We start from the raw sequence: 13,639 nt of genomic DNA on the forward strand, positions 1-13,639 counted from the left end.
CCAGAAAACTTTCTAAGTACTGTACAGGGCTCCCAGGAAAGAATGATAAGAAAAACATAGCTATTAACTAAAATCAAAATGTGAGTCGTGTATTACATTCTACTTCCCAATCTAAGCCTTCAGATCTTCCAGTGGTAGAGTTGGGACTGCATATTAAACTCCACGGGCACTCAGCCACCCTGCCTGTCCGAGAAGCAGGAAGAGCTCTGCCTCTAAAACTCATTAACCAGGGAATGGGGGGGGGGAGGGGAGGACAGAGCGAGAGGGGCAAAGAGGACAGGGGAGGATGAGAGGAAAAGAGTAGGAGGGAGAGAGGATTTTCGGCCTTTCCTCAAGGCTGACTCCTCCTTCTGGAATCTCTGAAATGCCGGTTCCCAGTTGGAGCAATCGGTTCTCTGGCTAATGTGGCCCAATTGATATTTTTACTTGGTTTGACTCTTACCTAGTAAATTTGCTCTTGTGAGAAGGGTGTCAGGAAGCAGGAGAGAGGGAAACCGTGGAGAGGGGGCTGGAAGCCTTACACTTTTCCATCTTTTCTATTCTAACTCATTTGGTTTGACAGCCTAATCTGTGGTCCACCTACTGGCGTTTCTCTCAGGGCAGGAGATGAGCATCTTATTCCCATCTTCACGAAGTTGCTTACTCAACACCCCCAACTGTCCCTTTGTGAGTCTCCCTGGGACCCAAAATGGGCAGTAGAAAGTTCTGTTCAGGGTCAACACAGATCATCAATAAAAGTCACTCCGACGCCATGCATTTCTATTTCCCAGCACAAGTTGTCCAACCAGCTTATCAGAGATTATACTAAATAATAGATTCATTCCAGTTTTGAAAACTATGAACTCCAATTATCAGATACACCTGGAAAAATTAAAGGTCAAAGATGAAATTCCCCTTTCTGTACAATGGAACATTATTAGCATTTAAAAGCAAGGGCGTCTTGGACCCCCAGTGAAGTAATAAATACAAAGAAATTAAGGTCCAATACTCATTGAGTCTAATTTGCTACATGACAAGAGCTCTTTCACTGGGAGGAGAGAGTATCTGTTCTGGAAACCACCGCATGAACCAAGATCACGGCCCCCGGGTGGGCTGGATGCCTGTTGTCTCCACTCTCATCTCAGGCTGGGAACCATGCTTCCTGGAATCCCCTTCCTTGTATGGTTCTAGGGGCGAGTGTGTCAATGAAAGGAGATCACGTGAGATTTGGAGATCACGTGAGATTTGAAGGCAGAAAGGCAGAGAGCCATTACTCTGCACTGGGGTGATCCGTCACAAGACTTTGAGTCCTCTCCATGAGCTAAGTCATTGCTGTACCATCTTTGACTTACTGTAGTGCCTTCTTGGTCACCTTGCAAGCTCTCTGTTCTCTATTTGCCCTACGCTCAGGCTGGTGTCATTGGTAACTGTGTCTAGGATCCTCCTGCTGTAGCCTTCCAGGCGTCACTTCCTACATCAGTGTAAGCCCTAATGTCCATCTTCAAACCTTTATTCCTGCAATAGCAGTAGTGGCTCTGACTGATCCCAGCTGATACACTGGGCAAACACAAACATCACTTTCATGAAGAGCCACTTATCGGATCTAAGCCAAGCCAGCCACTGGGGTCAAGCCACTCACATTCAGTCATTTCCTGGTAACTGATTCCAACTGGAGGGACGAGTTATTTAAAGTTTATTTTTCACTTACAAGGAAGCCAACCCCTTCTTCTCTTTCTATAATACCCCGATAACTCATTTTCCTGCTTGAACGAGGTGTCAGTTCCTCATCTCTGAACTGAGGCTGCCATCCTCTCCAAACAGGATCTGTGGTCCTAGGGAGTTTCTAGGCACATCTGCATGCCCTTAGCTGATTCACGGACTAGCGCATGAGGAACACACTCCAAGTTGAAGGTCTGGCTCAAGTTCTTTTGCAAAAGAGTCACACTTCATGCAGGGTCACATGGTGGGCTTGTGTTCAAGTACCACCTCAATCCCTAGGTCCTCTTCTGCACATTCCAGTGTATTATTTCTTAAACTGACTCACCTCCTGACTCATGGATAACATTTGCATTGGTCCAAATTAAGTTTTCATACCATACTTTTTGAATATATTCCCCAATGCTCCTTCCCAAGGTCCTATGTGCTTCTTTGGTCTAGGAATCCCTCAATGTCATTTGGGTGGTAACTATATCTTGGTCAGGAGAGAGCTCTGGTATGTCTTAATTCCGGGAGTCTTGACTACAGTGGTTACAACTGAGTCCCAAAGATGACAATATCAAGATTCTAAGTGGATTTTAATTCCTGACGGTTCTCTGATACGGAAGAGTATCTGGAGATGGGTGTTCCAGGCAGAAGGAATGACAAGAGCAAATGTCCTGAGCTGGGAGTGTGCCTGGTGGGTTCAAGAGGCAGCAAGGTGGCCCAGACTTGGAGCAGACTTGAGGGAGAGGGGGAGATTAGCAGATGAGGCTATATATGTACTGGAGAGTCAATGGTGTGAGATCCAGGAGACCATGATTTTGACATTTATCTTGAGTGACTTGAAAGTTACTCAAGCATTCTGAGAATTGGCTGAAGGGGGGCAACCTAGAAGAGAGATGATGAGAGCCATGTGGGGCTAAGAAATTGTGTCTCCAGAGGAACCACACAGATCTGACATAGAAATTGTCACTGATCCTGGACTTTAAATCTGATTAGATGGGATGGCTGGGTTTCTTCTTTCAGGAGGGGGTGAAGGTATCCTATGTGTGAAAAGAAGATTATAAACATATAATTGGTGGCGGTGCCAAAATCCACTTCTGGTTCTTCCGGGACACATAGCCAATTTACCTGCCCAGCCTCCCTTGAAGGTAGGTGTGGCTATGGGACTGGTCAGGCTACGGGCAATGGAATTTGAGTGGAGGGGTGCGTGCTACTTCCATGCTTGGCCCATAAACACTGCCCATTTTTGCTCCTTTGTTGCCTTTTCCTCTGCTGGCTCACAGGGATGATTCACCAGGGTGAACCTGAAAGCCAAGTACAGCCAAATGCTGCCCGGCAATGGAATTTAGCACAAATGACCCTCATTCAGAACACAAGCCCTGCCCAGCTGAGGCAACATATTAAAATAAATAAGCTTCCCTCAATATTGCATCCCAGTCCCCCATGGTCATGCCTCTAAGCCCCAAATTTGAAGGGAAATCAGCCCCTCAGCTCTTGTGAGCCCAGCTGCCTTAGAATTTCCAAGGGGTGTTTGTCTAAGGGACTGATGCATTCTACCTCTTGGGGTAGATAAAAGAATTAATTGTGGAAAGCCTAGTTAACGGCATGCATAGTTGAATCTAAGTCTTTGGGTAGCTTGACAAGGGTGACAGATAGGAATGCATCTCTGATCCATCAACTTAAAAATCCTATGTGGGTTGGGGGGTGACTCTTGGTGGGTAATTCACCCATTTCAATACTTTCAGTGGTTTAAGGACAGTTCTAGAACCCATGAGTGAGTTCAGGTTTCAAGGTAGAATTCCTCTTCTATGGCTTTATCCATGTTACTGTGACCTACCCTCAGTGACCATCTCATAAAAAGCACACCTAACCCAAGCCCCAAATGCCTGCAGCTTGAAACTGCCCTTGCCATCTAGGTTTAAGGAAAGGCTGTTGAGTCTCCTGACGTTTTCACTGTAACATTGCCTCTGCTCCTTTCAGACCTGGCTATGTTGCCTAAAGCTTGTGGTCGCAGGATATCTTCTTATGTATATTAGAAATTGTGCCAGCCAGTTGTGGGTCCTATTCCTTGGTGAGGCTCTATACTACCAGACCCTTCCATATGTGAATTGTCCCTCTCCTACTCCATGTAATTCTGGTGGGGCTGTCAATCAATCAGAGTTCCCACCTACAATAGTGGTCATAGGACCAACGATGACCAATCATAGTCAATATCTCCACTGGTTCTCAGAGAGAATCTCGTTTTCTTAGATCATGAACCTGGATCTTCTGGGACCCTCTTTTCCACCATATTTTGTAAAGCCATGAAGTCATCGCTTTACACAGGTAAAGCAGGACTCAGAAGCTGGAGGGGGAAGAACAGGTTCCTAATGACACCTGTTGATCAACTGGATCCAGCCCTGCCCCAAATCATTTTCCATACCCTTGAACGCGGTTGCATTAGCCAATACATCTTCTAAAATGTAACACATTCAGCTTGTATGAGTGGGATTCCTTACAACTGTCACTTACAGTTGGGGGTTCTATTAATGTTCCCATTCACTTGTTTAACTACAAGATGTCAAGGGAGTCTGCATATTTTCTTACTGGATACATTTCTTTTCCTTATGGACATGTATCACACATCCACTGCAGCCGTCAGAAGCTCCTTCTTTCTTATACAGTTCATTCTTTGAATCTACTGCCTTGCCTGAGGATAGCAAGTTAAATGGAGAAGATGAACAATAGCTCCCAGATCATTTATCCCCATGAACTTTTCTCTAAAAGGCAGACTGTTGTGTCACTTTATCACCTTAGAGAATCCCTACTGAGAGTAGTTTTTTGAACAAGACCTTTGCATTCAACCCACTGTTTAGGACCTCACTGGGAAAGCCTCTACTCATCGTAACCCTGTATTTCCTTATTCACTGGAAAAGAGCTAATAGGGTCAATTAAAATGAATTTCACAGGTCCTTGAACTGCCTGCTTCCTAAGTTCTTCCATTTTTAACTTTTTGGAGGTTGGTACCATTCTAAGGGTTCCAATATTCCAGGCCAGCCATTAACACACCGTTTCTTTTCTACAATGCCCTTAGCTTCGGACCCACGAGCACAATGTGGGAATGATCCTTTAGGCCAGGGGTTGGCAAATGACAAAGCCAGATCCAGCCCATATTGGTAGTTATTGGAACACAGGCACACCCATGCATTCATGTATTGTCCATGGCGGTTTTTGTAGTTGCTACAGAAACCATATGGCTGCAAAGCCAAAAATTATTTATCAGACCTTTTACACGAAAAGTTTACTGATCTCTGCTCTAGATTAGCATTTCTTGATTGTTTCCTCATCCTAGCACCACAAAAAATGGTACTCTGAGAGAAAAAGGAATTAATATCTTGACAAGCCTTTGGGCATATTGTTTGGTAAAGTCTACTCTAGACCACTTGGGGCAGGACATGACCTGGTATATACTTGGGACACCACTATCTGATAGCCTAGTCTACTTTTTGACATATCTGGGTACCAGTACACGATCTACATCTTGGTTCTGTAGGTCCTACGTTTTGATTCCCATGTAGATTTTCATTTTGGTCAAGGCCAAGGTTATTTTTATTCATGGGTGGTGGTGGTGGTGACCTCCTGGGCACGCTGACTTCCTGTGCAACTGTACCTGCAGTGTGAAACGAGACTTGTAAGAGCACAAAGATGCTCCCATCACTGGTGGGATGAACGGGAGCCATTTGTGGTTCAAAACCAATTACCAACATACCTGTGCCCGAGTTAGAGCGTGTGCCCCTGAACATGTGGTCAGAATCTGTTCCAGCTATCACAGCCACTTGCTCCTTTCCTTCAAGCAGTGCCACAGTGAAGTCACTATGGGCAGAGAGGGCATAGTTAATGCCCATATTCTGAACTGACATCCCAGGGCCCTTGATACGAACTGGTGTCCATGGAATACTTACCTCTGTATTCCAACCACACCAAATGTGGAATCCTTAAACGCCCACCATATTTTGAGGTCCCATCAATATTCTCTCACCTTTTCTCATTTTATTAGGGCATACATTCATTTCAGAAGCCACGACAGAAGCGGCTGTCCACTCTTTATATCGCCATAGAGAAGAAAGGGGGGTTAAGGACCATTCACACCAACAGAAAGAATGAAACTGCAAGTTTATTTGAAAGTATAAAATTAAAAAAAAAACCTAATCAAAAAACAAAAGCAACCACGCACAACCTTTCCAGTTTACATCAACTTTGAAGGTCACACACGATTTATTTACCACTTGCTTGCATTTTTTTAAAATGTCAATTTCAAAGTAGAAGGAGTTGAGGGTAGGTGATAATGATCACAGCTGAACGATTTTAATGCTAAAATAAAAAGGACTCGCTGATCTCATCTGAGAAAAGAGAGCAGGGATGGTTTTCTGATTGGCATAGATTTAGGCCATGTATAAAAAAACATCCTCGTTGGAATGAGTTAAAAAATAATGCTGGCCACTTATTTGCTATTTTGAGTAGGGGAAAAAAACAAAACAAAAAACCCCTGCAGCTTTGGTGTCCTATTTATATCTTTTTAAAAACAGCCATTTAAAAAAATCAAATCTATAATAAAAACATCCCTGTGTTTGTTTTAAAAAACAACATTAATAGATTCTCCTTATGCTACTAAGGCCATTTGTCTTTCCTAAGATGCCTGGAAGCTGAAAAGCCCGTGAGATTAATTCACCACGTGATTAATTAAAATTAGAATCCTTTCCTCTAAACAACTTCCAGAGCACCAGAAAGAAGCAGGGGCCACCAGAGGGAGAAAAGAAGCCACTCTGGCTCACAGGAGATGAAATATTCAGCTAGAGTTCCTCACATACTTTGGTTGCCACCAAAAGTTCTTTCTTCACTGGATTACTCAGAAAATAACTCACGTTATTTTAAAAATGAAAGATGTAGGCAACTATGTTCCTTTTCTTAACTTAAAAAAAAAAAATCACCAAGTGGCTAGCTTTCCTGTAACACACTTTGAATTTGGTTTAAAAAATAAAAGCCTACAGAATAGGATCATTGAATGCCACTTCATCCCCCCTCCTGCAGGCTCCGTTTGAATAAACATCAAAGAGGTTACTGACCACGTGGAAAGCAGCTCTGCATGGGTGACAGCTGCCCGGAGTGGCTCCACTTGGTTCCAGTTTTGTTCCCCCACAGCCATTAGTGTGGATTCTTGACGAATAACACCTACGTTTCCACCCATGACTTCCTGAGGGGGTTGGCACTGTGGCTGGCTGGGCACAGAGAAAGAGGAAAGCTACCATAAACACAGAGCCTATGAGCCGAGGGAGAAAGGCGTCCCTCTTTCTACGTCCTTCAAGAACTCGATAAATAATAACTCAAAGTGCAACAATGCACAGACGCCTGGCACACAGGTCAGTCTGGGGGGACTTGTTACTAGCGTGCTCAGCGGGACCAAGGAACGATCACCTCCTTTTGCATCTTTGCTTGGACCTCATTAATGGAAAAACAAACAAACAAAAGACAGCCTTCCTATACACATATAAATAGTCCCTTAACTAGAAGGGAAAAAACAAACACACTGTTTCAAATGCATTTCTAAGAGATTATAAAAAAAAAAAGTCCGAATGGCAAATCTTGACTCCAAACTATTATCCATGTCTCTCAGAGGAGAAACTATGGGATGCTCGGAGAGGCCTGAGCCTCACTCTGATTCCAGCCCTAACCCTAAATTGCAGCGCTGGAATCGGGGCCTTGGGAAGGCGGGTGAGTGCAGCCCAGGAATCCAGGCTCTCTCGGGGGAGGTACTGAATTAGGTTCTCACGTTGAGTTAGAACCTACAGTGTTCTCAAGTCCAAATGCACAGGTAAAATGACTTCTGAGTGTCAGGGGGACTTAGGGGGCGAGTGTTGAAGCTGCATGAATGGGCAAGGCAGGCTGGGTGTGGCTTACAGGGACAAAGGGCCAGATCAGATTTCTGGGCAACTCAGGTTTAGTACTCATCCCTTGTTTAGGGGCAGGTCACAGCTGGGGGGGAGACAATCCAGAAACCAGGGAAAGGACTGTGGACCAAAGCAGACCCAGGATCTGGCCAGCCTGTACTTCAGGAGCTGAGAACTCAGATAAACTCATGGTGGGGCTCCCTGCCTGTTCTGGAATGAGGCTGGTGATATGTGATCCTGGAGAAAGCTCTCAAAACGAGGATTCTCGGACACATTTTTAAATCCAGACCTGATGGTTTCAGAGTCCTTCAGAAAACCAAAATGACACTGTTGACTTCTGAAGGGCGTGACTCACGGCAACAGTGTTCTTTGGCCCTGACCCAGAGCAATGAACAGCCTAGTGCAAGGCGGGTTCTGATGCTCCCCTGGATTCTCTCCAGAGTGGCCATCCAATGACAGCCTCCTGGTAGGACCATCCAACCCAAATCTCCAAATGGAGCTCTAAGGAAGCAGCCCACAGAGAATCTGGTCCAGTGTCCTCTGCGCTTCTGAACACCCCATACGGCACAAACACTGCTTTCTCAAGGGCTACCTAAGTACCGCGCTCTCCGGCCACCTACTCAGCAAGGTTCCAGCAGTAACAGAATGATGTGGAGAGTGAGGCTGTGATCCTGGGCCCCGAAGGAAGAGCAACTGCCCAGAAAAGATGCACATACATCAGGGCAACTGAGAGGCCAGAACAGTGCCAGGTCGCCCTCCAAAGAACATCCCTGAAATCTGGGGAAGGAGGTGAACGGAGAGAGAGCTGACACCCCACATCACTCCTTGAGGCATCCTGAGGAGCTTCCCATGAGCGCAAGTTGTTAGGATGGTAACAAGTCAGAGCAGATGAACCCATATGGACTTTGGAAGAGCTGGATTTTATACTTCTTCGGTGCCCTGGCTGGGTGCAGAGTCCCTAGGCTCCGTGGTGCCTTCCTGCAGGCCAGGCTGCCCCGGCCTGTGGCCCGTGTCTTCCATACTCAGGAGGCTGCTGGCTGCCTGGGAACTGGTGCTGTTGGCGCTGCCAGACCGGGAGCGGTAAGGGGGCAGGTCGGCTTGGTTCAGAGACTCGGTGTCTGAAGAGTAGGGCGGTGGAGGGAGGTCGTACCATGCGGGTCTGCGATGGAGAGAGCAGGATGGGGCGGGGTGGGGGGAAGGGGGGAGAGGAGGGGGAAGAGAAAACATTAGGAGCCCAGGCACGGCAGGCAATGCCAACTTCTGCCCTTTTCCGAGAGGATGCTGACATCGGGGATGAGATTTTCCTTCCAAGGAGAAAGGCAATCCAAGGACTAGGAAAACCAGTGATTTGTAAGAAGACGAAAGGAACAGGTCAGCGTGCTCTGCCTGGCCTGTGCCAACTGGACAGTGCCAAAACCACAACCTTTGGTAGGGAGAATTCTAAATACTCCCCGGCTCATCCTGGGTGGTTTGGCAGGGATTCACCTGGCCTGGTGTTTCGATAGAGCCCCTGACAGTCCACTGAACTGGGGGTCCTTACTGAAAGCCCACTCTTACTGGCTGTGCGGACTTGGGTGAGAGGATATCCTCTCAAACTCTCAGTCTCCCTATCTATATAAGGGAGTAATAATGACACCTTGCTTGTAGTGAAATAACTTAAAAGACGTTTTATTTTCCAGCTCTCATTTATGGAAGGCTTACTACGAGTCAGGCACTGCGTCACCTACCTTACATCCCTTATTTAATGCTCACAAGAATTCTAGGAGAGAGCCATTACTTTCATGCCCATTGTACTGGGGAGAAAACTGAGGCAAAGGGGCATTAAATGGCTTGCACAGGATCACACACAACTAGTAAGCAGCAGTGCTAGGATTTGAACCCAGGAATTCTGTCTCCAGATGCAGCAGTTTTAACCTTGCTCTACAATGGATGGTCCAAATGAGTGAGGTCTTGTGTTCTTACGCTTATTTGCGAAGATGTCCTTAAGCACCGCTCCTTGGAGCTCTGTTTAGCTTTTATGAGGAAGGAAAAGGAAGATTAAATAATATAAGAGCTGCCACCGGAGAGGGTTCAAGGAGGAGCCCAGTTAGCTCAGGAACACTGCCTGCAAAATACCTCGTGCCACATCTGGTGAGTCCTGGGCTCAGTGGAAGAGGAACGCTGAGCAGAGTCCCTGCAGGGCAGGGGATGCTGAGAACCAAGGGGGACTCAGGTAGCTCTAGTCCCGGGACTTCAAAGTGGGTTCTTTGGGTACCCTTGGAGGTCACCAAAGGAGACAGGAAGGCTGAGCAGGCAGGAATGAGGTCCACTACTGGATCCAACTACAGAACTCTGGGTTTTAACTTTATATTTTGGGGTTCCTTGTACAGCTCCACCTGTGATGAAGGTTCTACTGCTTAACAAAGCTTGAGAGTTCTCTACGCCACCTCCTTTATTTTATAGATGAAGCCAAGCAAAGTTAAGGAACTTATTCACTCATTCATTCACTCACTCACTCACTTATCCATTCATTCATTCAAATAGGAACCAAACCTCGAGTATATACTGGGCACTGTTCTGTGGTAGCAGGTGAGTGCCCAGAGCTGGTCAGGGTCCTGGACGTGTGTCCGTGTGGCATTACCAGGGAGGAGGAGGGATCTGAACTGGCCAGGATCCTAGCTGTATGTCTTCAGATGAGTAACTTAAAAATCTCAGTTTTCTCGTCTGTAAAACTGAGGCACATATAGAACCTCCCTCGGTGAGTGGCTGTGAGGACTGAGTGCGATGATACACGTGAATCGTTTGCAAAGACTCAGTAGAAGTCAAAAGCTGCCGCCGCCTTTGCAGCTGAATGCAGGCTCCTGGCAAGACCAGCATCCCAGGCACGTGCACATGTACGCCCGCCTCTGCGTGGGATGACCTCCCTCCCCGAGGCTCTCCCAGTACGCACCTTTGGTCCAGCAGGGCCTCTGAGTAGGAGGGCGGGGAGCCCACGTCAGACGCGTTCTGCTCGGCTTGGCTGGCCACGTACTGGATGCCATTGTTGACGTTGTAGGTGACGTTGCAGCGGTGAGGGTGGTCCAGGACCACCAGGCGGGAGAGCAGCACGGGGTGCTGGAGCCGGTGTACTGGCAGCGTCATGAGGTTGTTGCGCTTCCGCTGGTGGTGCAGGACCAGAGCCAGCAGGGCCACGACCAGCACAAAGATGACGGAGCTGCCGATGATGGCGTAGGTGATGCTGGGATAGTACACGAGCTGGTTCTCTGAGGTCACGAACACCTGCCCGCTGCCTGGTTCTGAGAAGCCCCAGAGGCGAGAGAAAAGGAGAGAGGTTACCAAGTCGGCGCACCCATCTGCCGCAAAGTCAGTCCCAGGACGGGAATGCAAACGTTCGCAGGAGCACGGTTCACGATAGCCGCAAAGTGGAAAGCACCCCAACGTCCATGGATCGGTGAATGGATAAACAAAATGTGGGCTGCCCATACAACGGAATATAATCTGGCCATAAAAAGTACTGGTGCATGCTACAACATGGATGAGCCTCAAAAACGTGCTAAGCGGGCTTCCCTGGTGGCGCAGTGGTTGAGAGTCTGCCTGCCAATGCAGGGGACGCGCGTTCGAGCCCTGGTCTGGGAGGGTCCCACATGCTGCAGAGCAACTAGGCCCGTGAGCCACAACTACTGAGCCTGCGCGTCTGGAGCCTGTGCTCCGCAACAAGAGAGGCCGCGATAGTGAGAGGCCCGCGCACCGCGATGAAGAGTGGCCCCCGCTTGCCACAACTAGAGAAAGTCCTCGCACAGAAACGAAGACCCAGCACAGCCAAAAATAAATAAATAAAATTCAAAGTACGTTTAAAAAAAAAAAACGTGCTAAGCAAGATAAGCCAGACAGGGCTTCCCTGGTGGCACAGTGGTTGAGAGTCCGCCTGCCGATACAGGGGACACGGGCTCCTGCCCCGGTCCGGGAAGACCCCACATGCCGTAGAGCAGCTGGGCCCGTGAGCCATGGCTGCTGAACCTGCGCATCCGGAGCCTGTGCTCTGCAACTGGAGAGGCCATGACAGTGAGAGGCTCGCGTACCGCAAAAAAAAGAAAAAAAGAAAAAAAAAAAAGATAAGCCAGACACAAGAGACCACATAGTGTATGATTCCATTTATATGTGTCCAGGAAAGGCAAATTTATAGAGACAAAAAGTCGATTAATGGTTGCCAGGGGCTGGGGGTGGGAATGGGGATTCACTGGTGATGGGCATCAGGGATCTTGCTCGGGTGATGGAAATGGAAATGTTCTAAAACTGGATGTGGTGATGGCTGTGCAAATTGATACATTTACTAAAACTTATTGAGTTGTACAGTTAAAATGGGAAAATTTTATGTCATGTAAATTATACCTCAATAAAGTTGTTAAAAAAAAATCAGCCCTGGGAAATATAATATCCAGGGAACAGGAGTGATAGTGACAGAAACCTGTTTTTCTCTGGAAATTTATCATATCACATACGCGAGGAACACTGGCCAGTGCGTCTGGGGTTCCTTATGTTGGCAAAGTATTTATTTAATGCCCGGCCTTTGCCAAGCTTTCAAGATGGAGAGCCAGCAGAGCACAGGCTGAAATCATGGACTCTGGAGCCAGACCAGGTTCAAACTCAAGCTATTCAGCTGACTGGCTGCGTGCCCTCTGGGAAGTGGTCAACCTCTCTGTGCTGTAATTTCCTCATCTGTGAAATGGGGGTGGTATTAGTCCCCACCTCACTGGGCTGTCCTGAGCATGAAATGAGTGAATAATTATCAAGCACTTAGAACAACAGCTGACACACTGCGGGTGTTCAAGACATACAAAATATGTGTTTTATCACAGCTACTTGCCTCACAGCAGCTCCGTGAAGTAGGTGCTGTAACTGCCTTCTTTTTAAGATGAAGAAGGAAGCTTGGAGAACTTGGGTCCCCTGACCAGGGCCACAGGGTTAGGAGGTAAGGCGCTGTGCCTGATTTGTGCCCTGTGGTCTGACTCAGAGCCTTGCCTCTGACACTCTGCCCTGCAGCCCCCTACCAAGACCAGAGAGGCAACCGGCACGCATTTCCTCAGAGGCCCTAGGACGAAGGCCTGGTACACGCCCCAGCCCTGCAGGCTGCCAGTCCCCTCCTCTCCACGTGTACTAAGGAGCCACACTTCAAACACTCAGGGGAGAGGCTTCCCCGTCAGCAGGACACACCTGGCAAAGGTGGCCAGGCCCAGGCTGGCACAGGACACCAGAGTGGCCCCTCCTCGTAGAAAGTTGGGGACCCCTCTTCTTTGCGGAAGATCCACAACTACCCACAGCTGTGGCCCAGCTGCAAAAATAATCTAAATGCAGCCTAAGTGAGCAAGTCTGCGACCACACCCTGGGCCCGTTCAACCTCTGAAGCAGTGAAGAGGCTTTAGTGGGTTCACAGTGGCAGCGTGTAGACGTGAAGTGGCAGCACCGTCCGCTGGCTGCTCGGGTCCCGGGCCCTCATCACTGGATTGCACATGGCTTTGCTCACCATGGATCTCCAGTGAGTAGGATGGTGTCTGGCACAGAGTCGACAGCCAATAAACGCATCCAACTCAACGAAAAAAAAATCTGTGTATTCACACACCCTGGCAAGGTAGGTGCTGTTATTAGTTTATTATTCCTGTTTTTCAGATGAGCAAATTGACTCAGAGGTGAATTCAGGTGTCTAAGTGCACAAAAGAACTAAGCAGGGGAGTCAGAACGAGAACCCAGATATTTCTCCTTCAAAAGTCCACGTGCCGTGCAACACACCATCTCCCCTCCTTTCCCGACACAAACAGTTCCTGATTCCCCACATCATCTTAATCTGACACAAAGAAAGACCTTCCCCTCAAGCTCCAGGCTGTGTTAATTTTCGTTCCAGTCACACTCAGACATGCACTAAAGGCTAAGAAGATTCTCCAAGTTCCTGTCGGTCACCGTTTCAATGATGCACTGTATAGAAAGAAGCAAGCAAGATCCCAGAGGGGAGGCAGAAGCGTGCTGCAGACGGTTACGGGAGAAAGGCAGCTCTGGAATTTTCT

The 13,639-nt window shown here is 47.7% G+C and overlaps 1 protein-coding gene across 1 annotated transcript in view; it reads right to left on the reverse strand.

Moving 5' to 3' along the window:
* Positions 1 to 5,813: 5,813 nt before the first annotated feature.
* The window catches only part of LDLRAD3 (low density lipoprotein receptor class A domain containing 3), a 256,866-nt gene continuing 249,040 nt past the window's right edge, over positions 5,814 to 13,639 (reverse strand). The window contains exons 5-6 of the mRNA XM_022583626.3: positions 10,534 to 10,879; positions 5,814 to 8,763 (exon numbers count right to left, since the gene is read on the reverse strand). Of these exons, the coding sequence (XP_022439334.1) occupies positions 8,526 to 8,763; positions 10,534 to 10,879 (584 nt within the window). The 3' untranslated portion in view covers positions 5,814 to 8,525. The remainder of the gene's footprint in view (positions 8,764 to 10,533; positions 10,880 to 13,639) is intronic.

Source organism: Delphinapterus leucas, chromosome 7, assembly GCF_059928025.1.
Source record: "Delphinapterus leucas isolate spDelLeu-1000000601 "Yukka" chromosome 7, BTC_Dleu_Yukka2, whole genome shotgun sequence".
In the NCBI taxonomy this organism is placed as follows: domain Eukaryota; kingdom Metazoa; phylum Chordata; class Mammalia; order Artiodactyla; family Monodontidae; genus Delphinapterus; species Delphinapterus leucas.